At 40.5% G+C, this 25,395-nt stretch overlaps 1 protein-coding gene and 1 long non-coding RNA gene across 2 annotated transcripts in view; both read left to right on the forward strand.

Moving 5' to 3' along the window:
- Positions 1-25,395, forward strand: part of LOC145444515 (uncharacterized) — a 414,279-nt gene that overhangs the window by 201,345 nt on the left and 187,539 nt on the right. The window lies entirely within an intron of this gene.
- On the forward strand, positions 43-23,790 carry LOC145444504 (uncharacterized). The gene is made up of 5 exons (XM_080322498.1): positions 43-218; positions 279-2,697; positions 4,122-4,193; positions 13,312-13,471; positions 22,319-23,790. Exons 3-5 carry the CDS (start codon positions 4,170-4,172, stop codon positions 22,459-22,461), a joined length of 327 nt encoding a protein of 108 aa, XP_080178624.1. The 5' UTR covers positions 43-218; positions 279-2,697; positions 4,122-4,169; the 3' UTR covers positions 22,462-23,790.

The following is a 25,395-nucleotide window of genomic DNA, read 5'->3' on the forward strand; positions in this document are numbered from 1 at the left end:
GAAAGAGGCGATATCCATAAAATCATGAAGCACTCTCCATCAATGGACCTGATATGTCATTTTTCAGCCACTTGGCAGCCTGGCATGGTACCTTTATTTCGAGTGCACGCGGCGTCGCGGGTACCGTAAACTTTTGCGATTTGTCGCTACCGCTGAAGCGACCACATGGACGGAAATGACGCCACGATCACGTCATACAGCTTCTTCGGATTACAATGGTAACAGCGACAGAATCACTTATTGGTAACCGTAAATATTTTTTCAATCCCTCTATATAGGCTCGATAAGCGACGCCGATGTAACATCGATGAACGATCAAGCCGGAGCTTCCTTTGATTCGAATTGGGTACTGCACGATTTAGGGATGGTGCGAAACCCTGAAAGGTTCAAGTTCGTGTGAACGTGAACACGAACCTATAGGACGTGGCGTGACGTCATAATTTTCACATTACATTTCCGTAAAGTAATATAGTAGTGTACATACACGATACCTAGCGACGCATAAATTTTGCCACAATGTTGAAGTACAAGCAGACTACTTGAAAATGACCGAATGAATCAACTGAAACAATCAATAGCTATAATAATTCCATAAGATCAATCTCGTCCGTCGCTTTGTCGATAATCTCGACGAGGACATGCAAGGAAAGCTTTAGCGTTAGCCGTCTAGAGTTGACCGCATAAAGTATTCTTCAGGAGTGGATGTTAGACGATATAATGACGTGAAAATTGATATGAATGCAAAAGGTAGAGGAGATGTGGTGCCGATGGATCACTGGGACCGAAAATACTTGACAATTCTCCATTATAATTCCATGATTACACTCCATGAACTTGTCTACAAATGCATATTTCCTCATATACCAAAAAACGTGCACGAGTTATGAGGTCTCTGGCAGATGTTTTTTGTTTTGTTTTAGGGCGTGTACAATATATTTCGATAGACGCATACATTTTTCTTTGTAACCTTCAACACGAACAAACCAGCAATGATTTTTATGTGAAGTGCAGGGCTTGTATCAGGCTATATAATGGCACATATTCCTTTGTCAATACCTTCTTTGAGTGGGATTTTTTTCGATTCATTCATAAAAGTCATAGGGTGGGGGCCGATGATGCAATAGGCAATCCAAGCAAAATAGTCGGAAAACTAATCGTGCCACAGCTGAAACATGCCTACATACAAAAACTCGTTAGGTAATAATTGCCTGTGATACTTCATTGCTAAAACTAGGCATTTGATAGTCAAAATGTGGATTTACGGGCAATATGTATGCACCCTCCAATTTCTAAGTTCGAGCCTATATCGAAACATTTGAGTTAATATTTATTCCATTTTTTGACGGTTGCGACCAAACATTCTTCTTTAGCTTGCTGTAGCATAGAATATATTACACAGCAAGTAAAGTTGTAACAATTGAGTTTTTGAAAGTTTATCTCATAGGTCCCCCGGTCGTGTGCCTTTGGACCCAGCGGGTGGGAACCGATGATACGTTCGAGCGACAAATTTTAAACATTACTAAATATTTTTAGAAAATATGGATATTCATGTGTATATGCGCGATAGGTATATAGAGCTTGTATCCCAGTGTTAAGCCAGCAAAAGATCTGCTGTTATCGGCTTAATATTTTGAAGCCAGAGATACCACATCGGTACCACCATCGGTACCACATCTCCCCTACACAGTGTTATGTTCATATATAGCTATTCCTATCCCAGAGCCATGACTAATAGTAGTAGCTAAGTCAGGAGTTGACTTTAGGGAATCGAAACCAACTTTTATTCCAAACTAGCACCGAGCATCGTGTGGAAAGCCGATCCGAGTCCAATAAAATACAAATTATTGGTTTGCTTTCGAATATAATCTAGTTTTGTTTTAAGTTGTTTAAAATCGCTAGTTCTTGATCTAGTTCAAGATACGAGTTTCAGGGATATCTATAAGTTTAACAATCAATTAGCTCACGTCTTCGAAAATAATTTGGCAAGCCTTGTCAATGACTATATTTCATTGCTCTTCGTAACAGTGCAAATTCCACGAAATGTCGTTTCCACGAATAGGGCCACACTTGTCCGATAGGATGCCTGTTTTATAGCCTACCTGTGACACAACAAACGACTAACCAACGTTTAATTAGAGGATCCCACGGTGATAAGAAATTGCCGAACTATATTTTACGTTAAGAAAATAACACACAGACAAAGCGTATATTTTCGTTACTTGAAGTCTTTTCTCGCCACTTGTATCGAATCATCACAATGCATTCTTCACGCGGATTTGTGTAGGATCCATTTGCCCGGCATAAGTTACAAGCAAACGTGGATTTTCTGACACACAGGCGCTCATGTGAGCAAAAACTCCGGTATCCCTCTATTTCGGCAGAGAGAGAGAGACAGAGAAAGTCTTTATTTTCATCCGACCAAAATACATAACAAACGGCAGTGATGGTGTTACAGAAAATATGCATGCACAGTATTCGGTATTAGATAAGAATGATCGATAAGACCGTGAAGGTCATCTCGTCTGATCACACCAGCATCAAACAGGTACACTTGACTCTGAACAGACGACAGAACAGCGGAGAACCAGGCGAATTAGTAGATTTGAAGAAGCCATACGACAAGTATTCGATGGTCGATGGTTTCGTGAGCTAAACCTGACGATACCAATAAGAGGTTGGAGGATTACCTTTGAAAGAGTAAGTGTTTTTGATTTTGAAAAGAGGGTATCAACACCCGTAAACCTTCTTCCTACACGCTACTGATACGATCTATCTTTATCTAAGCCATTAGCATTTTCTAAATTACTCCATATGGAGCACAATGGTAATGTAATCAATGCCCACGACACTGAATAACGCGATATCAAACAACGTACGTAGGACAAGAAAGTAGGATAAACAATGTATATATCCCCTGAATATTCCGATTCCTCCTCAAGTTGTCCGACTTAGCCTCTTACGTATGTATTGTTGCCAATAACGTTTGTTTATTGCAGTCGCTATTTCGCTACTTTTTACATAATCAAAAATAGTACCAACAGATGTGTCGGGATTGTTGAACGTCACAAAATCATTTCATCGCAAATCCCATGGAAATTGCTATCTTCTTTTGGTATTTGTTTCTTTCAACCGGTTGACATTAGGGGTGGGCAAAATCGAGTACCTGAGTGATTCGATTCTGAATCACGTATTTAGCTTCTAGTTGAGTCGAGTATTCGAGTATCACTCATTATGACGTCACAACAGAATGTACTCTGGTAGAGTTCAAATATGTACCTTTTTATGCCATCACAAATAACATAATACCTGTTATCCGCCAAATTAAAGATAATTTGGTATTTTTTCGACCATTCCGATTTCCTTGCAGTCCTTGACAATGTTGTGGGATGATCATGACTTCGTAAATGTGTCATTTTCATTAACCTTCGTAGCTTTGTACTATGTCTCGTACCCTGTGACACGGCGAACCGAGGTTTCAGGGCTATTTGACGAGCGGATTTGAAATTTCTATGTCCTAATCCAATCCAAATCCGAACCTTCAAATCCAAATCCTAATCCATAACTTTTTCATATTCAAGTCCATGTCTAATCCTAATCCGATTCCAACTGGAAATTCAGAAAAAATACTAATATATGCAATGGAGGGATTCGAAAATTTTCTTTCACAACCAACGATTCACTTGATTCAAGATAACTTAGTAACCTTAGGTACATTAATAACTGATCTGAATAAAGTTTGTCGCCATTCGCCACACGACATGTCAATCTCCCAGAAAATAGGTAAAGCCAATCCAAATCCTAATCCGTTCTGAAAAATAAATCTAATCCAAATCCAATCCAAATCAGACAAAATTTTACAAATCCTGTTTTTTCAAAACCTAATCCTAATCCATGCTCATCTCTGATATATAGTACATCGGCTAGTTGGCCGGAAGTAATCATGATCCGCTGATCTCGATATGTCGTTAGGCAACTAGGTTCTGAACTTGGGGACTGTACATCACGTGATTCTTTACACAGTGGTGTTCCAACCAACCTGTACACCTGAATGCATTTCACTGATAGCTACTTTAAAACGCGATAATATTGCTTTGATGATTACTTTCATTTCATGTTATCAGAAAAGAGAAATATCGGAGGGTAGGTTCGAACGGAAACATCGCAATGAAATGAAGCGGTCTTACATATTCCAGGTAACATCATGTATATGAAAACGTTCGCAATGTGCGACGATCACACGCTAACCGCAATTATAACAGACGCCGGCTGTGAATATAATTCGGTTAGCGATGTATCGTTACAATCAACTATTGCCGAGGTTTAACAATCGGGACTCGTGCCACACGCCAGAATCTCATATAAACGTTAGAAAGTGACATTCATAGCACGGATCAACAATTCTGATTCTATTTCTTCATCATATCTTCACTAGGCAAAAAATAATTGAAGTCATAAAATATTCTTAGATCCCTAAAAAATATAAGTTAACTTCATGGAAGCTTAGCTGCGGAAATTGAAGTAGGCCTAATATAGACATATATAGATATAGTCGGTTTACTAACGGCAGTTCGCAATAAACAAACTAATTGCAGTACATAACGTCAAAAGAGGACGAAAAATAACCTCAAAATCCATATAAGTAGCGAACGTTAGTAAAACGGTGATTCAAATTTAAAATATAAAGTTCATTTTTGTGAGACTTGTTAGAAACGGATGGATTCCGCATGGTCGAAATATTCCAAAATGCAATGTAACCGCACCGGGTCGACTCGCTGTGCATGTAGCGGACGGCATTTCATGTTCAAAATATATGCAAAATCCTAATCGGTATAGTTAATTGATAGTGGTTCAACTGCATACGGCGGCGCCGATTGTCAATTGATGCATATATGTTTGTGAAAGTGTACTTGGATAATTGTTTTTAAACCGTTAGCAAATTGATTTCCAAATCAAATGGTATATTTCAATCGACAGTAGCCTACATTGCAACTTGGATTAGGTTACGTCTGTTATTACAACAGTGTTTGGTGGACCTAGCTGAGGAAGAGGTTCATGTTACTATGACCTTGTATAGTGTTAGCTCATCTGTTACTGACTACAATTGTGTTCACTTTTAAGTTCCACCCAGTTGCTTCATATGGAACTACTTGAAAGGCATTGTAGAAACTTGTATAGGCCTATATAGCTGCATAATTGATTGTACAATTACATTTCGATCCCAATTTAACCACCCGTGTAAGTGACACAAAACATCACGCGCATATGACTCAAATCGTCACCAAGTCTTGCAACAATTTGTAAGATCATGCCTGGAGACAAATAATGGTCTTGATTGAATTACAAAATCTATTTTTTTGGAAACCCACCGTATTCTTGATGTCTGAATATTAGATTAGGGATAGCATATGTTCTTTTTTCGGAGGATTTGTAGTCCTCTTAAGTCGGGAGTAGTGTCAGAGCGATGACCATTTTGTCACTCAATAAATATTTCTAAATCCACTTTTTTAAATATCGGTATATCAACCTCTATGATTTGATAAAAGTGTCCTCCAGTAGAGGCTCGTCCTATAGGGCAACTGGGGCATTGCCCCACCTAAAATTATGTTCAATAACAATTCTTTACCATTTATAGACGCACAGCAATCTATATATACCGAAATCACAGCGAAAATCGCATTCTTCTTGTCCTTTCGCTTGTATATGCCCAAGCCCATATATACCGAATTCTCTGCGAAAATCGAATTCTCTTCGTGTTTTCGCTTTGCGAATGCCTAGCCGGGGCATGCCCAGGTAGCGCTCATAACAAGCTTTCACTGTCTATTCTCTCAAAGCCGCGCACAATAAAGAAACAGTGATTTACTCTCTCCTATTCATAAAATGACCGAGCAAGTGTGGCACAATAGGTCTGTGCCCCTAAGGTGTGATGTAGCAATCGTATCTATATCTGAACTCGGTTACCATCATATGCGTTTAGTCGGCCTTTGCTGGTATAGGTCGATTTTGATGGTGTTTCACAGGCCTCAGATACTGCCACATCAAGTGACGGGACGCAAAAAGCCACTCCACCTCCAACTAGAGATTTAGACCCGTCCGTATATATAAGCACGTGTTCATCGTAATGGTCGGCAACATGACTCAAACAAATCTGGTTGTATGCTCCGAAAACGTCCCGTGAAGACCTCTCTGCGAGGAGATACAAATCCACACTTGGTTGAGGCAACAACCAAGGTGGAGATAAGGGTAGTCACTAGTCCAGTGGTTCTCAACCTTTTTGGCTTCGCGGACCCCTTTTGACCGTCACGGACCCTCGCGGACCCCCTCAAGTTTTAGTTCAATTTTAGCTCCATTATGGTGCAACCTTCATCTGTCTTGCGCAAATATGAGCTGTACTGCAACGGTCGGCAACCTACGGCCCGCGGGCCGGATCCGACCCGCCAAGCGAAATCGTCCGGCCCGCGACGAAATAATTAGTTACCACAAGAATACGGCCCGCCGTTTCGTAATGAGTTCCAATCTGCAGTGCAGCACTGCTACGAAAAATGTCAAATTTTACAATGTTTTCTTCCACTTACGGATGATGATTCCGGAACATGTAATTCACGCACCTACGGGGCTCGTTCCCTTTCGGACCAAAAACCCTTTTTCTCCGTAAGGCTGTACTGAGTTTGGTCCGAAAGTGAACGAGCCCCGTAGGTGCGTGAATTACATGCACGTACTGGTCCGGGTTCGTCATATTCCGATTTTAGAATCAGGCTGCTGCGTGAGTCGCAGAATACCACTTTTTTAATGTTAATCACCTTAATAGCTCTCAGAGAAATGCAGAGATACCTCAAATGTTACTGGCGGTACTGAACTTGAATATTGCTCTCAGAACCACATTCACCACAGCAGAATCCATCACCTCAAAGATCCCCCGTGTGCCCCCATCAAAGAGTTAACGGCACAATAACAAGCACAAAGAGTAGGCCTATCTATGCAATCCTAAATTATTAAATAAAATACCACTAATTGCCTGTGTTTTGTATGATTTGATTTTCTCTTGTCACTTTGTTATGACTACCGGAGTACCGGTACAGCTGTTAGCGATCCTTTTTATTATTGCATTGTTACGTCATATTTTGCCAATTAGGTTTTCGTAAGTCTATATTTCAGTATGCTCTTCTTTTGCCGCTAACTCCTGACAAGGCGCACACGAAAAGCCTTTGAGTCAATATGTTCCACTGTAATGAATGCAGACCCAAAAGCAATAGTAAAGATAGGCCTACCCCAATAAGCATTGCTTTGTCACGTATATTTCAAACACAAGAACAACGAAACATAGAGCACTTCAACTACAAGAAGCTGTTCGGCATTCCAAGCAATATGCGTTCTTCTGAAGTTTTCTGTGTCTTGGGAAAACCCGTCGGTTGCAAGTGTCACTGGCAAAACGGGTACATGCTTTGTTACGTCGAGATGCTTGCACGAGTGTATGAACTGAGAAATGAAATAGCAACTTCCCTTGAAAATACAAACATCGCCGACTCATAATCTTGTCATCGAAAATGGGTATCTAATCTTGCTTTCGTAGAACATTTAACGTCACATCTAAACAAATTGAATTTGCAACTTCAGGGGGAAACAACTAAATACACTACATGTTGAGACGCATTCGAAAAAAAAACTGTGATTTTTGTATTTGTAACTGTGATATTCCAAATTTAATTAATGAATTTCCATCCGCTTTTCCGACATTCGTTCTGTACAAAATAAATTCTCACTACCCAGTACTCCGTTTAATGTGGACGCCAATACCATTGCCAGAAAATGTCAAATGGGCCCATTGGAAATGCGATGCATTTGAATTGAATGACAAATTTCATACAAAGAGCATATCGCTGATTGACTTTGACAAAGAGTACGTTCTTGAAATGGGTCTTCATCCCAGCTTGACCAACAATGCAAAAGAAATAGCATCGACTTTTGGTAGCAGTCGTAGCACGTACGCATGTGAACAACAGTTTTCAACAATGAAATTCACGAAGAGCAAGCTAAGATCACGTATTCCAACTGACATTCAGAATATGGCCTGATTCTAGCTTCATCTGACTTGTTAACAGAAGTTGAAAACCTATCACAAAGCAAGCTGCGCCAAGTGTCACATTTATCCTGCGTTGTTGAAGTGTAAATACATGTGTTTTGCTCTTTTTGTGATTTGTATGATTGAGATTGCAGCATTGTAGGGTAATATACCGACGTGACTGTTGAATATAGTATTAAGAAAAATTCCGGCCCGCCAAAATGTTGTGCACCTGAAATTTGGCCCGCGACTAGCAAAAGGTTGCCGACGCTGAGCTGTAGGCTCGTGATATACAGCAAAATCATGATTTTTCTTGAAAATAACATCATACTATTTATGTAGAAATTGGTAGACTTTTATTATTTCAAAGCTAGTTTTGCTGCTGTATTTCTTGAATTAGCCTACGTGGTCGTGTCTTGAAAATCCACGTCTTCGTTTTGATATGAACGAGGAGTGCCGAAAACCATTTCCGCAAAGATGGATGAAGGTTAAGGCAGTATTAACGCATAACGCTTCCGACGATACTTTTGGTGCGGTCGCAACATTTATGGCACCAGTATGAAGAAACATATATTTTATGAACATATCACGTCCAGCATCTAGCGCAGGGACGGGCAACATACGGACCGCGAGCCGGATTCGGCCCGCAGAGAGTTTCTACCGTCAAAGTGAAATCCTAATCTAATACTATAGACAAATTTTATGCGCCAAATAATGGAACCAAGTTTTCCAACCTGAGAAAGACTGTCATGAAACGACTTGTTCTGTTCGGGTTCACATATAATTTACGAGCAAACATTTTCGACCATGAACAATTGAACATTAACAAGACAATTCTGCATATCAATATAACTGATGATATAAATTTCAGGGTTGAAGCGTAATGCTTTGATAGCAACGAAACACTCCTTGTTCATCAAAAAATCAGCTTTGTCGATAGGGCATCCGCAATAAGAATGCGCTAAATCTGATAGCCGAGCTTTAAGAGCAGGTATACCATCGTCCGATTTATGACTAGTGTCAGCCGAAATATTCGGGTTCATTTCAATATGAATATACTATTCAATTGTATATCGAAGTTCTGTACCTCCAAGTAGCTGTTCAATTAGTGGTTATGTATATCACAGGATAAAATGGATTTCGTGGCGAGGTTTCAATCCCTGCATTGGGACAAATTAGGGAAATACTTCGGAAATTTTTATTTCAAACGACTGTTCACTAATTTGATGAGACTGACAACTTCAAATCGAGAAGACATTACGAAGCCACCCTGACTGGCGTTACTATCTCCATATTTTTATTTTGTCAACAAACCCCAACTAAACGTCTCTAAACAGCAATATGTTTGTATCAACAGGTTATTGGAAAATTGGCAATGAAAATGAATTTCCACACTACGATAGTTCATATCAGACGATTATTATGATGATATGAGTTATGAGGTTTTGGCAGCTGTCGTGCGAAACTGCCTCATGCATTCTCAAATTAAAAAATAAAATAAAAATTACGTTATTAACCATTTAAAAAATTTAGAGGTCTCGCGGACCCCCTGAAATTGCGTCGCGGACCCCTAGGGGTCCGCGGATCCCCGGTTGAGAACCGCTGCACTAGTCAGTACCTGTCCAATCTGAAACCATTCAATTCAATTCAATTCAATATTAGCGATGATTTAGTATAAGTGTTGAACGTTTGAAAGTTCGGATTCACGAAACTGTCAATATCGTGCCAGGTTTCTTCAATAATTTTGCAAGTGAAAGAGTTGTTCGGATCTATGCTGTACCGGGACCGAATTTCCGAGGCTGTTATTCGTAGTTCTTCAGAATGATGTTTTGGATTCAATATGACATGTCCAATCTATGAGATAACAATTGCGTATGTGTCCGAACTCGTTGACCTTTCCAGTTAGGCTTACGCAATCTCTCGAGTTATAGTCATTTGCAATCTGCAGATAAGTAGTCAGGTCAAGTGCGAACATGAACCGTGTCGAATCTTTGTTCCGTAGGCCGTTTACGCAGTTTACCACACTTCAAGTCACAGCTCACCGGCAGACCTCTCGCGGCACATACGTTAAAATCAATGTTGTCGGGAAGTTCATGTTAACGTACCTACCATCAAGTTACTTAATTGCAGGGTTGTAACCAAGCCACAAAGCTCGGAGTCACAAGTCAATCTCACTTTTGAAGTTTTGAGTCGAGTCAAGTCGAGTCATTTTCAAATCACCACCGAATCAAGTCCGAGTCCAAGTCATCGAGCAGAGGCTCGAGTCCGAGTCATGATATTATGACTCGAGTCCGAGTCCAAGTCATTGTGTTGACTGCTCAGTTTCCAGTTAAAGTCTTGTTAAACCCACCTTTAAAACTTTGTTTGGTGATATCGAATAGTTCGCATTTATAATACACTAATTTTCGTCACTTTTAACAGTTTCCGATCACATTTTCAAGTACCAGCTCCAATAGACGAAATCCCGATAGGGCGGTTACTATACTGTTCTTCGAAATGACATTGAAATGTTGGTCTTGGCCGTCCGAGTCTCGAGTAATATTACCAGTGGCGGCTCGTCCTATAGGGCAACTGGGGCATTGCCCCACCTAAAATTCTGTTCAATAACAATTTAACCATTTATAGACGCACGGCAATCAATATATACCGAGATCACAGCGAAACCCGCGTTCTTCTTGTGCTTTCGCTTGCAAACGCCCATACATAGCGAAGTCTCTGCGAAAATCGAATTCTCTTCTGTGTTTTCGCTTTGTGAATGCCTAGCCGGGGCTTGCCCCGGTAGCGCTCATAACAAGCTTTCACTATCTATTCTCTCAAAGCCGCGCACAATAAAGAAACGGCGATTTACTCTCTCCTATTCGTAAAATGGCCGAGCAACCGGGGCAAATATGCCTACTCGCCCCTAAGGTGTGATGTAACAATCGTATCTATATCTGAACTCGGTTACCGTAATATGCGTTGAGTCTACCTTTGCTGGTATAGGTCGATTTTGACGGTGTTTCGCACCATGATAATTCTTGAAACTTGGTATGATATGTCGTGAAGGTAGTATTTAACACTGCTCCAAGTTTCAGGCTTGCTACTTAAAGATAATGGTAGTAATTCCGTTTCCGAAGTTCAGTGTATGCTGATCTATCATGTACATAGTACAGCAAACGGATTTTACTCAAAAGCCGGTATTGGTCTCCATTGATTTTGACGATGTTCTATACCGAGATCGGTCATGACATTTGGCACGGTAAGTGTTAGTATCGACCGATGTAACAAGTTTTAAGTTTGTCACTGAACTATGTGGGTGGTAATTTCGTTTCCAAAGTCGAGTAAGAGCTGACTCTTATCTATCGCCAACAAATTTACGCAAAAGCCGTTATTGGTCTCTATTGATTTTAACGATGTTCCATACCTAGATCTGTCATGAGCTTTCACACGGTATGTCTTGATTTTAGTATCGAACGCGGTGCCAAGTCTTAAAGTTGACACTCAATGATTGAGGCAGTTATTTCGTTTTCGAGTATGGTAGAGATGCGCGCTGATCTGATACTTAGCCTACCTACGTCATTGCGGATCTCACGCAAAAGCCGGTGTCGGTCTGTGCTAATCTATAGTCTGCGTTCCATAACGAGATCGGTGATGATATTTCCATGATGATCGCATGAAACAGCTAACCAAGATTCTCGGTTTGCATTCAAATATTCACATAATTTTATGTTCGCCAATGTCCATTTCACTGTGAAATTGTGGCCTTCAAACCATTTGCTTACAATCCCCTGTCAATTGCGACAGCTATTTCATTTTCGATGTCGGCTAACAGCTGATCATTCGATCAGCCTATTCCTCGATCTATTTTACTCAAAGTTCGGTGTTCGTCTGTTTGCATTGATTTTGACAGTGTACCATACCGGAATGGGTTATGAGATTGCGTATGCTACTTCTCGATGATTTCTTGTAACAGTATACTAAGTTACGGCTTTTATTCATGTATTTATATATTAATATATTTTCCAACGGCGATTTCGCAGCAGACTTATAGACAGTAAGCCGTATGTGTTGTGTCACAGTCTCCAGTTTCAAGGCCAAAATGTCCTACGTTGTTCCGAGACCGAAGTTCCGAGGCTGCTGTCCTTAGTTCTTCAAAGACCATTCAAATTGATGTTCTGGATTCAATATGACAGGCCCAATCTATGAGATAACAATAGCGTATGTGTCCGAACTCGTTGACCTTTCCAGTTAGGCTTACGCAATCTCTCATTGGAATTAGTCAGGTCAAGTCAAGTGCGAACATGAATCGTATTGAATCTTTATTCCGTACGTAGTTTACGCAGTTGCCTTTAGAGCAAAAATGAGAGGTCTAGAAGTTGTCCAGTCTATTGATCCAATCGTACGCCGGGTGCCTCCGCTTTGGTTGCCTATTATCACCTGGTCGTAACCAGAGATGGCCACAGTCCGGTTCAGGAGCAGGAGCAGGATTTCAATGTTTTTTTACCTGGCCGGACTGGATCCGGATTTCGAATTTGGGGTGACGGTCGGATTTTAGGGTCTATCGATTTGCGTAATCTATAACTCTACCATGAAATCAAAACGCATGCTACTAAGGAGGACCTGATACTTGATTCGTGGCATTGGGACGATTCTTAGTTCACGTACATTTTGTAAAATATTCCTTTGATTAAAAATAAATGAATAAAACATTTGTTACCACACTTCAAGTCACGGCTCACCGGCAAACCTCTCGCGGCACCTACGTTAAAATCACTGTTGTCGGGAAATTCATGTGACCATCATAAAGTTACTTTTTTACGTTGGAAAACGCCATTGTGACGTCATGTTGATAAAAGTCGCTCGCAGCCCTTGCCCCACCACCCGATATTGTCACGAGCCGCCACTGAATATTACTTGGTTCGAGTCATGCGCAATGACTCGAGTCCAAGTCGAGTCATCAGAAAATCGTGACTCGAGTCTGACTCGAGTCGAGTCATGACTCGAGTCATTACAACCCTTCTTAATTGTTTACGTTGGAAAACGCCATTGTGACGTCATCTTGATAAAAAGTCGCTTGCAGCCCTTGCCCCACCACCCGATATTGTCACCAGCCGCCACTAGTGTCCTCCTTTCTTTATTCTAAAACATGGTAGACCTATATTAGATGAACTTCGATATTCTGTCTATGTGGAAAAGTGCTGCAACCTAATCATCGCTGAAATGCAAAAAAAAGACTAATTTGCTGGGAATTAAGTTCAATTACTATTGCATTACAGGTCGTCGGCTTGACGGGTTTGGAAATTGTACAATTCATCTCCAACTGTCAACATTACATTGCCGTAGAGCAATCAGAACCAACGCTGGTTTGCAATGACGACTGTTTTGAATCTACCTACCCGAAACAGGCCAAGCTCTTCATGTACGGAGTACTTGCTAGTAAGTATGGATAATCTTGCAGACGTCATATTTGCCTAATATTCGTGGTGTTTAAACATCAATCGCCATTTTACACCATATGCCGAAATTCTCCTTCGTGGTATTGAGAAACTGACTTTGGCGTTACCCATTTGTGTTATCGGCTTTTGGTAAGATGGTGAGCATGCATGAACCAGCACACGTGGAGGTCGACCCGAATGGCACCTGTAAATGATTGGTGTTCCTGCTGAAGGACATACCCTACTCGTCACAAACTAATTCGTTCGCCAACATCCCATTTCTCATTTGTTATTTGTAGTCTGTTCTTTAAATCTCTGAAATCGTAATATTTACGATACAGTTCTAGATTGGGGTCCAACTCATTCTTACTATATCAGTATTGGGATGCATTCAAAGCGACCGTATTAATTTGATTATTGCGCTGTTAAACTTTGTATCGCAATGGTTCCTCACCTCATTATCGCGTCACCTCCCAATAATGGACGTCACATGATCTTGGTTCTGACATCAATACTGGATCATAGGTCTTCAAAAGGTTGCCATGAACCCCTTTCAATAAATAGATTGAAAATGTGTCGTAATGGCGCAGTGACTTAGGTCACCAGTAGGCCTACATAACTCTACAAGGTCAATTCCACGCGTCCATGTTGCAAAAAAACAAGCTATCGTTACAGGTGTCTACATATTTTGTCACGCCTTTGACATGAAAATATAGTTTAGCAAAGTAGAATCATCACCCGGCGGTGCGTTGGTCTACTTTGTACCACTGTTGAACCACCGTCCTGATGCAGCCATCAATCCCCATGAGGCTGAGGTCAATGACAGATGGCAATGGCTTGGTTTCAGTATAGAATGGTAATACTACCGTTTTTCCACTGTTAGATCACGGTCGACTACTTCTAGCAGTTTGGGTCAATGGTAGCGCAACAATACCAACAATTTGCAGTAGCTTAGATGGCCTACCACCAGTGGCGGCTCGTCCTATAGGGCAACTGGGGCATTGCCCCACCTAAAATTCTGTTCAATAACAATTTAACCATTTATAGACGCACAGCAATCAATATATACCGAGATCACAGCGAAACCCGCGATCTTCTTGTGCTTTCGCTTGCAAACGCCCATACATAGCGAAGTCTCTGCGAAAATCGAATTCTCTTCTGTGTTTTCGCTTTGTGAATGCCTAGCCGGGGCTTGCCCCGGTAGCGCTCATAACAAGCTTTCACTATCTATTCTCTCAAAGCCGCGCACAATAAAGAAACGGTGATTTACTCTCTCCTATTCGTAAAATGGCCGAGCAACCGGGGCAAATATGCCTACTCGCCCCTAAGGTGTGATGTAACAATCGTATCTATATCTGAACTCGGTTACCGGAATATGCGTTGAGTCGACCTTTGCTGGTATAGGTCGATTTTGACGGTGTTTCGCACCATGATAATTCTTGAAACTTGGTATGATATGTCGTGAAGGTAGTATTTAACACTGCTCCAAGTTTCAGGCTTGCTACTTAAAGATAATGGTAGTAATTCCGTTTCCGAAGTTCAGTGTGTGCTGATCTATCATGTACATAGTACAGCAAACAGATTTTACTCAAAAGCCGGTATTGGTCTCCATTGATTTTGACGATGTTCTATACCGAGATCGGTCATGACATTTGGCACGGTAAGTGTTAGTATCGACCGCTGTAACAAGTTTTACGTTTGTCACTGAACTATGTGGGTGGTAATTTCGTTTCCAAAGTCGAGTAAGAGCTGACTCTTATCTATCGCCAACAAATTTACGCAAAAGCCGTTATTGGTCTCTATTGATTTTAACGATGTTCCATACCTAGATCTGTCATGAGCTTTCACACGGTATGTCTTGATTTTAGTATCGAACGCGGTGCCAAGTCTTAAAGTTGACACTCAATGATTGAGGCAGTTATTTCGTTTTCGAGTATGGTAGAGATGCGCGCTGATCTGATACTTAGCCTACCTACGTCATTGCGGATCTCACGCAAAAGCCGGTGTCGGTCTGTGCTAATCTATAGTCTGCGTTCCATAACGAGATCGGTGATGATATTTCCATGATGATCGCATGAAACAGCTAACCAAGATTCTCGGTTTGCATTCAAATATTCACATAATTTTATGTTCGCCAATGTCCATTTCACTGTGAAATTGTGGCCTTCAAACCATTTGCTTACAATCCCCTGTCAATTGCGACAGCTATTTCATTTTCGATGTCGGCTAACAGCTGATCATTCGATCAGCCTATTCCTCGATCTATTTTACTCAAAGTTCGGTGTTCGTCTGTTTGCATTGATTTTGACAGTGTACCATACCGGAATGGGTTATGAGATTGCGTATGCTACTTCTCGATGATTTCTTGTAACAGTATACTAAGTTACGGCTTTTATTCATGTATTTATATATTAATATATTTTCCAACGGCGATTTCGCAGCAGACTTATAGACAGTAAGCCGTATGTGTTGTGTCACAGTCTCCAGTTTCAAGGCCAAAATGTCCTACGTTGTTCCGAGACCGAAGTTCCGAGGCTGCTGTCCTTAGTTCTTCAAAGACCATTCAAATTGATGTTCTGGATTCAATATGACAGGCCCAATCTATGAGATAACAATTGCGTATGTGTCCGAACTCGTTGATCTTTCCAGTTAGGCTTACGCAATCTCTCGAGTTCTAGTCATTGGAATTAGTCAGGTCAAGTCAAGTGCGAACATGAATCGTATTGAATCTTTATTCCGTACGTAGTTTACGCAGTTGCCTTTAGAGCGAAAATGAGAGGTCTAGAAGTTGTCCAGTCTATTGATCCAATCGTACGCCGGGTGCCTCCGCTTTGGTTGCCTATTATCACCTGGTCGTAACCAGAGATGGCCACAGTCCGGTTCAGGAGCCGGATCAGGATTTCAATGTTTTTTTACCTGGCCGGACTGGATCCGGATTTCGAATTTGGGGTGACGGGTCGGATTTTAGGGTCTATCGATTTGCGTAATCTATAACTCTACCATGAAATCAAAACGCATGCTACTAAGGATGACCTGATACTTGATTCGTGGCATAGGGACGATTCTTAGTTCACGTACATTTTGTAAAATAATCCTTTGATTAAAAATAAATGAATAAAACATTTGTTACCACACTTCAAGTCACGGCTCACCGGCAAACCTCTCGCGGCACCTACGTTAAAATCACTGTTGTCGGGAAATTCATGTGACCATCATAAAGTTACTTTTTTACGTTGGAAAACGCCATTGTGACGTCATGTTGATAAAAGTCGCTCGCAGCCCTTGCCCCACCACCCGATATTGTCACGAGCCGCCACTGCCTATCACACCTATAGATACTCAACATTGATAACGAAATTACCACCCTAATCAGTTAGTGGTAATCTTGAAACTTGCTACAGTGTTAGATGACATCATCAAGATATACAGTTCCAAAGCTAGTTGCTCATTTCGGCTTGCAACACAATCAAAATCTATATAGACCGATACCGGCTTTTGCAAAAACTCCGTTATGCGCCAGGATGCGCGCACTTATAGGGCCTCCACAGCACTCGACTTCGATAACGAAATTATTGCCCCAACTGAGCAGTAACAGCCTTGAAACTTTGCTCAGATATAGAACGCATAATCCGAATAATAGATACGAAATCTCGTCATCTCTCCTGCTGTTAAACACCTTTAAAATCTATACAGGGCCATACTTGCATTTGCGTAAAATCTGTGTCGCAGGTAGGCTGGATGCCATATCAACGCACACCCAGGGTTGTAACCAAGTCACAAGGCTCAGAGTATTAACAAGTCAATCTCACTTTTATAGTTTTGACTCGAGTCAAGCCAAGTTATTTGCAATGCACCACCGAGTCAAGTCCGAGTCCAAGTCAGCGAGGATGGGGTCGAATCCTAGTCATGGTATTATAACTCGAGTCCGAATCCAAGTCATTGCGTTGACTGCTCAGTTTCTAGTAAAAGTCTTGTTTAACCTAGTTTTTATAACTCTGTTTGGTGATATCGAACGGTTCGCATTTATAGTTTACTAATTTTTCTAACTCTTAGCAGATTCTTGTTGCATTTTCAAGTACCGCTACCAACTGACGAATTACCAATAGAGTGGTTATTTTACTATATTTCGAAATTACAATGAAATGACGGTCTTGGCCGCCTGAGTCTCGACTCATATGACTAGGTCCGAGTTGTGCGTAATGACTCGAGTCCATGTCGAGTTGATACACCGATTGGCTCGAGTCGAATCGAGTCATTTCCGTACTTTCAGAAAATGACTCAAGACCAGTCGAATCATCAAAAAATCGTGACTCGAGTCATTACAACCCTGCTCACACCTATGCATATTCGACTACTTCGAGAACGAAATTACTGCCCTATCATAAAGTGTCAACCTTGAGACTTCGCCCATAGTTAGATCACATATGACATACGTAATTTGGACATCTAGATCGGTAGGAAACACCGCCAAACTCTGGACAGGGCAATACCGGCATTTGCGTAAAATCTATAATGCGATAGCGCACATTGCGCATAGAATATGCATATACATTATACACGCAACTTCGATAACGAATATTACACTAATCATTTGAGTGACAACCTTGAAAATGACGGTTTTACTTGCCGATTTCGTATGGAATATTCAGATTATCTATTCCATCTCTGCACGAAGTGTGGTGTCAAGTTTGGTACTCCAGGATTGGGCAGCAACATTTTTTAGTGAAATCGAGTGTATAATGTATATAGATGCGTACGCGTGTACGCTGAAATCACATCCAGCCTACCTACGGAACAAATTTTACGCAAAAGCTGGTATTGCTGTATAGATTTTGAACGTGTTTCATAGCTTGAGAGATGACGAGATTTCGTATCTATATTATTCGGATTATGCGTTGTAACTGTGTGCTAAGTTTCAAGGCTGTTACCCCACAGTTGGAGTAGTAATGTCGTTATCAAAGTTGAGTATGTATAGGTGCGCGCAGCCTATAGTACATATAAAGGATATTGCGCAAACGCATGTAGATTTTGATTGTGTCGTATACCGATATGAGCGATTAGCTTTTGAATTGTATATTTCGATGATGTTATTTAATGCTGCAGCAAGATTCGAGATTACCACTAATTGATCAAGGGAGGTAAAGTGTGATATGCCATCTAACCCAGGGGTGTCAAACTCAAATGACGTCGCGGGCCGGATTCAACACTTTATATCGCTCGCGGGTCGCACCAAAATTCCTCCATTCCAAAATACCTATATACACAATTGTACATATTAGGTCTATTAGGCCTATTAATATATCGCGATTTGGATTTATGTCGAGGAAGGAGACTTCTAATATAGTTTCCATATCTTTTGCATATAATGGTTTCGCATAGAGGTTTTCGTTTCTGTGAATAACTAGTTTTGGTCAGTAAAATGATTCGCACTTTCTTGCCTTCTCGGAATTCGGTGTCAATTCCAATGACCTGATCCTAATGGTGACTAGAGGTGGAGCCCAATTCTTCTCCAAACTAAGCAATGCTCAAATGCGTATCTGCACTCGACTAAGTATCGATCGATACTCAGCGTTGAGTGCGCGCCAATTTTCGCTGATTAGTTAAGTATCGATTTCCAGGCGTCATTTTCCGAAAGTGCGTTGCCACATTTTTTTAGCCTTCACCCAGGCACGCGGGGACGATTTTGTCATGACAACGAGACACGTTCCTCGTTATTTCGTCACAAAACCTCCTACGTATACGTCGATCTCATCTGATTTACCTCATCCCGACCCTTTGAAGATGGCCCAATAGAAATAATAGTCATTCCGAGAACATTCCTTTGCCCCACAGAAGTATAATTGCAAGATGTTACAAACCCATTCGAAATTTATAAAGATAAGTTTCACAGCAGGCGACAACGTAAGTGCAGGCCTCAAAGAACAAAAGAATGCTTCGATATCTTCAGGGGTTCTTTCCAACTGAAGCTCCTCTGTACACGATAAACTTAGCTCCTCTGCGATTAAACTTTGCCATATCCACCCTACATTTTCTCCCTGATATATTCAGCATTTCTTGTTTACAAAAGGTTATTGCTGCTCTGTTGGCGAGAGTCTCGTCTGAATATTGAAAGGCCGGAGGTGACTACATCCCAACTAGAGTTGGATCAATTGTAATTTGTAATTGAGCTGAATGTAATTAATTACTGTTTTTCATGTAATTGTAATTGTAATTGAAGCTTTTCTATTTTGTGTAATTGTAATTGTAATTGTAATTTGATAAAAATTTTGATCAATTACATTTTTATGGAAACCTGACAATCACAACATAAAATAATCAATCAATCATTTATTCGTCACACCAGTGAAAATCCGGTACGGACCAGGATGACGACGAGGGGCCGCAAGGCCTTAAGGCCTTAGTACACAGTCGCCACATGTAATAATTAGCCTATTTACATCGGTGTTCTATGCGTGCCGCGTTATAACTAAATAATTCAGCCATGCTAAACTGTTTCCCGTACTTCAGTAGCAACAGAAAACTTTGTGAATTACAATATAGGCTATAGAAGTGGTTCTAAAACTGGGGGGCGTGTCCCACTTTGGCGGCGTGAAAGCATCTGAAGGGGGCGCGAAGCTCCGGTAAACTGAAATTTTCCCGCGCTTGCCGCGATTCACATCCATTTCATAGTTATTGCTCTGCGTATAGTCCGAATTTCATATTGGAGAATTCTCTCATCAACAGTCATAACCTTCCATTCCTTCAAACTATCTGTAAGGATTGCTAACATTCTGGTTTCATTGGGTGATATGACGATAAGAAGGGGACACGAAATATTTCGCTGTCATGAAGGGGGGGTGTCTAAAAAAGTTAGAGAACCAGTGGGCTCTCAAAATTGAATGAACAGCAAATAAACTCTTCTGAGACCTGAGCTGAGCCATTTCCTACACCACGGTCAGAGTTTTATTTTTAAATCTCTGACCAGTACCGAGGCTTGCTGCAAGAATTGCAAAAATAAATTCAAGTTTCCAATCAAGGCCTCATCAAACTTGATCACGCATTTGTTAAAATGTTATCCCAATCTTACGTCCAATCTTGGCCAAATTTACTGGGGCCAGAAATTTTCGCACCCTAATGTTCATCAAATGCAATCTAACAGTTTCCGAGCAAGTGAAAATGTAAATGCGAACCAAAATATTGTAATTCGTAGTTATCAGGAGGTTCTTTCCTATTGCATTTATTTTAATTTTACACATCTTATCGGTATCATTATTATCTCTGACACCTTACCAATTACCTTTCACTATCCTCACTCAGCTCTGAGTAGCCTAATCGTTTGATTATATTTCGTTGACTGTCCTGTAGCCTATTCACTGTTAGTCGTTCAAACTTTTGGTTGTTAACAGTCGTTTGAAACATTTTTCTGAGTTTGTAGTTTTCAGTACTCATGATTAGGAATAGCTCGAATACGTTCGAGTTTTTTTTAAAAGGGTGTTCCACGTATCATGAATGAAACATGAATACTGAATAGCTTGAGATTGTTGCTAATTACGTCGCTACGGTTGTCAAAGAACACCTCTCTACCGAATCAATTACATGTTTAACAGTAATAGTAATTGCAATTGTAATTAATACATGTTTAACAGTAATTGTAATTGTAATTATAATTCGAGATTTTTAGCATTGAGTAATTATAATTGTAATTGTAATTAAAATGAACTATTGTAATTGATCCAACTCTGATCCCAAAACTGATATTACCAAGAACTCTATCAGCTCAGGTTCAAGATAAGATGCCGCATCCACTTAATTGTGGGAGGAGCATTCGTAAAGTACCGGCAGCGTGAAATTCAATAGCTAGCAGCGGCAAAAAACTTGTCGGTTTTGATTGACGATCGCCCTTTGTCGCCATTTCTGTATCTATAAATTTCAAAAGGCAGTTGACATGACTTTTGTATAATAAAATTATATGAAACAAAATCCACCCAAGCGCCATATATCTCACTCATTCACTCAACGGGACTTGACGCTGGCGCATTTGAGAGAGTATAGAAGTTACCATTCCGGTATACCGAGATGACGTACGACAATAAGTCGAAAGGGTACAGAAGAGAATTACAAATACATGCAATTATAAACATAAAATCGACCCAGACGCCACTGATTTCATTTGCTCAGCAGAAACTCACATAATGAAATAGCGGCGATTTACCTATACGACAATACCGGTACTCCACTATTTTGCGGGTGTTGCTTACACTTGGCTGCTGGCTGGTGAAAATTGACACTTAAGTCTGGTGGTGCGCTGACTTGGATTTGAGTTCAGATTCGAACGCATTCGAGTGTGACTATACTTTTTGGCGTGAGTTGAGTAACGAAATCGTTGCTGAGTAGAGAATCGCTACTCAGCAGAGAAATTTGGCTCCGCCCTAGAAAGCACAACACCGCCGTCGGTGGCTATAATGTGGCCTATAAACAGCCCAACATGTGCTGTCTTGAATGAATATATTTAATGGAAGTATTTCTTACTAAAAATATCAACATTTGTTATAATTGTGCTGGATAATACACGCATTTTTCAATCTACTCGGAATTGCTTCGCGGGCCGGATGAAATCATATGGCTGGCCGGATGCGGCCCGCGTGCCGTATGTTTGACACCCCTGATCTAACCTAAAGCAAGTTGTTGCAATCTTTGCGCTACGATTGACCCGAACTCCTAGGAGTATTCAAGCGTGACCTAACAATGGGAAAACGTAAGTTTCTGTTCCAGTCACATTCGATAGTTTTAGTATGCAGTTCAGTAAATACAAACTAATTACCTATTGCTTTAGAATATCGCATTGACACATTTTTTCATATTTCTACAGTCTACGAAGGAATTATAATATCTTCCGGGTTATATGAGGTGCTTCGACTCTTAGACCCCCGTGAGTATCTGCAATGCACTATCAGCAGAGTTCAGCATACCCGCGCCTGCGATGAGATTGATGCAGCCGAGACAATGGTTTAGCGATTAATTGGATATGAAGGTTTTGATTCATGGATCCATGGATTCGTCTCATCACTATACCGTGTAATGAGATGGAATATATCATATTTGCTAGCTGAATGACTCATTTACAGACATGCCGAGCTTGGATATCCACAAAGGGGGAAACTTATATGAACCAAACGACATGATTTGCTGTCATAATCGATATACTGTTGTTCTGCGTGCACTGGTACTTCTTGATAGTCTCAACGTAATTCAGAAATGAAATACGATTTTCTTGTATAATGAAGGAAATTTAAATATGGTTACGAACCTTGAGAATAGCATTTATAAAATAATCTATTTGATCATGCTGCTCAATATTACGAAAATGGTGGTAGGCATACATGTTTTCTCCAATTCCGTTAGAATTTTCGCGTATTCTCCACTTTTTCTGCGTCATTCGGCCTTTCCTGTGTGTGGGAGTTGTCGCAACAAATCATTAATGCAAATTAAAGCTAAGCTAACATTTTCACCCATATAACCTTGGTTTCGCAACCGTACTCATCTGTCAGAGCTTGGCGTCGACAGTGGGAAAGTGTGTGTTAAGTGTGACAGCCACCAACAGCATCCTATACAGATTTCCATAGCAGTATAGTATACTCTCAGAATTATTCTGGTTTTCCAGCTGAACATCTGCTTCCGCATGTCGTTTTACTCTAACTGTAGTAGCCTACTTACTTAAGTGAATCTAGCCTACCTCCACTTCCACGTTTATTTTGTAATATTTTGTGATTTACTTACTTAATTTTCGCTATTTACAGTTTATCAAGTAGAAGTAGAGTCGAGAGATTGAGAACTAGAAATTTAGGGGCTATTTTTACGGAGTACCAACAAGAATTTAATTTTCACAATGGTTAAGTAGTATCCACAATTTTCGTCGTTGAATGTGCGAAATAGATACGGAATGACCAATTTGTTTACACGAAAGTATCGGTCAATATCATTTATGTAACATGTTGCGATGTAACTTTCAAGCCGCATCGCTGCCAATATTTCATGTTTCATAACTGCAAATAACAACAGTAAATAGCTGTAAAATCTGTATTTCCTCTTTAAATTTCGAAATATAATCTCCCCATTTACTGACGGTTGCTCCCGATGAGATTGAGTTGAAAAGCATAGAGTGAATTGATGTACCAGTATGAATTTATTGTTAGTGGCCATATTAACATTCTGTACCATGAGTAACTTATTTAAATATAACATGTAACACGTAGGTAGTCAGACTTCAACAGGCGAGTAAATCCGAGAGGACGTAGTCTATACCAGTCTTCTAAAAAATCGAAAAGTGAAAACCAAACCAATTTTTTTCCGCTGCGGTGCGGTGGTTCACAAACTTTTTAAACACACCCCCTTGATAATAGTTCAAAGTTCGTGTTCCTTTATCGCCATATCAAAATTATTTAAAAAATATTTGCAATTACAACGCATATTTTGATGGCATTTATAATAGGGTTGCCATACGTCCGGAATTTCCAGGACATGTCTGCGTCCGGGAGAAATTTCTAAAATATGCCTAAATGTCCGGAATTTTGGAGGCTTGAAGCAGGCTCAAAAGTTTTTCTTAAATCAACATAAACAATACGATTTTCAAGCAGATTTATGCTATTCAAGATTCTCCTTCGCGCCGCGCGCGAGTTAATACAACGTATAATGATATTAGTATGGGCACCACGCACCACCCTTGCCGAAAAATGCTATTAAAATAAATATAAATAACCATCATTTACTGAAATGAGTTTGATTGTAATTGCAATTATAAGCTAACGGTGTATTCCTTAAGTTGGTTAAGGCCGATTGGATGCTTCAGTCACAGACAGTGGTTCCAAATCTTGGGGTAGTTTGCCTTTATCTGGGCATCGCGATGATGTTGGACGTAATCAGATTCCTAGGCCGCGAGTAAGTTTGGGCAAGCTGATTTTTTTTTAGTAATCAGCTTATCAAGTTTTGAGCTTTGCCACGGAACATTTTCAAGTTGGAAATGAAGTCGTGACCATAAATAGTTGGAAATCTCCGGCGAAACCGGCTGGTGCATTTTATAGTAGCCTAATACATGGAATACTTAATATTATTGACAGAATTCATACATAAAATTTAACAACCAAATGCATATGCTAAGTGCCCAACAAGTTACATCGTCATCCCTATGGTGGGCCCTAGATCAGTACTTTTTTGGGCGGATGTGACAGAAAAATGTGGTTTAGGACCCGATTAAACACATAACCAGATATAGCCACACCGACCACACAGTATAGCAGGGCTGTCAAACACAATCCCTACAGGCCAGACACAGCCCACCAGACGATTTCATCCGGCCCGTGTAGAAATCTATTGTATACCCTAGCGCAGGGCCGGTCAACCCGTGGCCCGCGAGAAGGTTTTAAGTGGCCCGCGAGGTAATTTCCGAAATTGGTAATGTTATCAAAAATGGATTGCACAGATTGTGAACTTGCAAGGCCAACCAAAAATTTGATTAGTCTGGAAGCAACACTAGAGATGTGATGACTAAAATATCAGTTACGACGCATTGGCATTTCCATGAGCCAGTCACACTTTGGTAGATCTTCGTACACTACAATAAAGAAGAATAATTTGCGATAAATTTATCAAAAGTAAATATTTTCTACACGCTTCGCGCAACATGTTGTCACTCGATTTGTTGCTTTTAATGTTGTTACCTAATGCGCCTAATGTATCTGATTGAGTCTAGCTATATTCTCGATTACAAGACAAAGTGTAGTTCAACATATGCGACATAGCGTTTGCACTCGCAGAAAGACCGTCTACTATGAAACCTAGGCACAAAATGATTGACGCATGTTGGTCGAAGCTTTCGAAATTGATATGTCCAGGCGCTGAATAGTCCAGTCCTTGCAAACTGAGCCCAGCGATATACTGCAGGCCCGCAAT

Source organism: Botryllus schlosseri, chromosome 8, assembly GCF_051294905.1.
Source record: "Botryllus schlosseri isolate E-star chromosome 8, Bs_hap1, whole genome shotgun sequence".
NCBI classification, from domain to species: domain Eukaryota; kingdom Metazoa; phylum Chordata; class Ascidiacea; order Stolidobranchia; family Styelidae; genus Botryllus; species Botryllus schlosseri.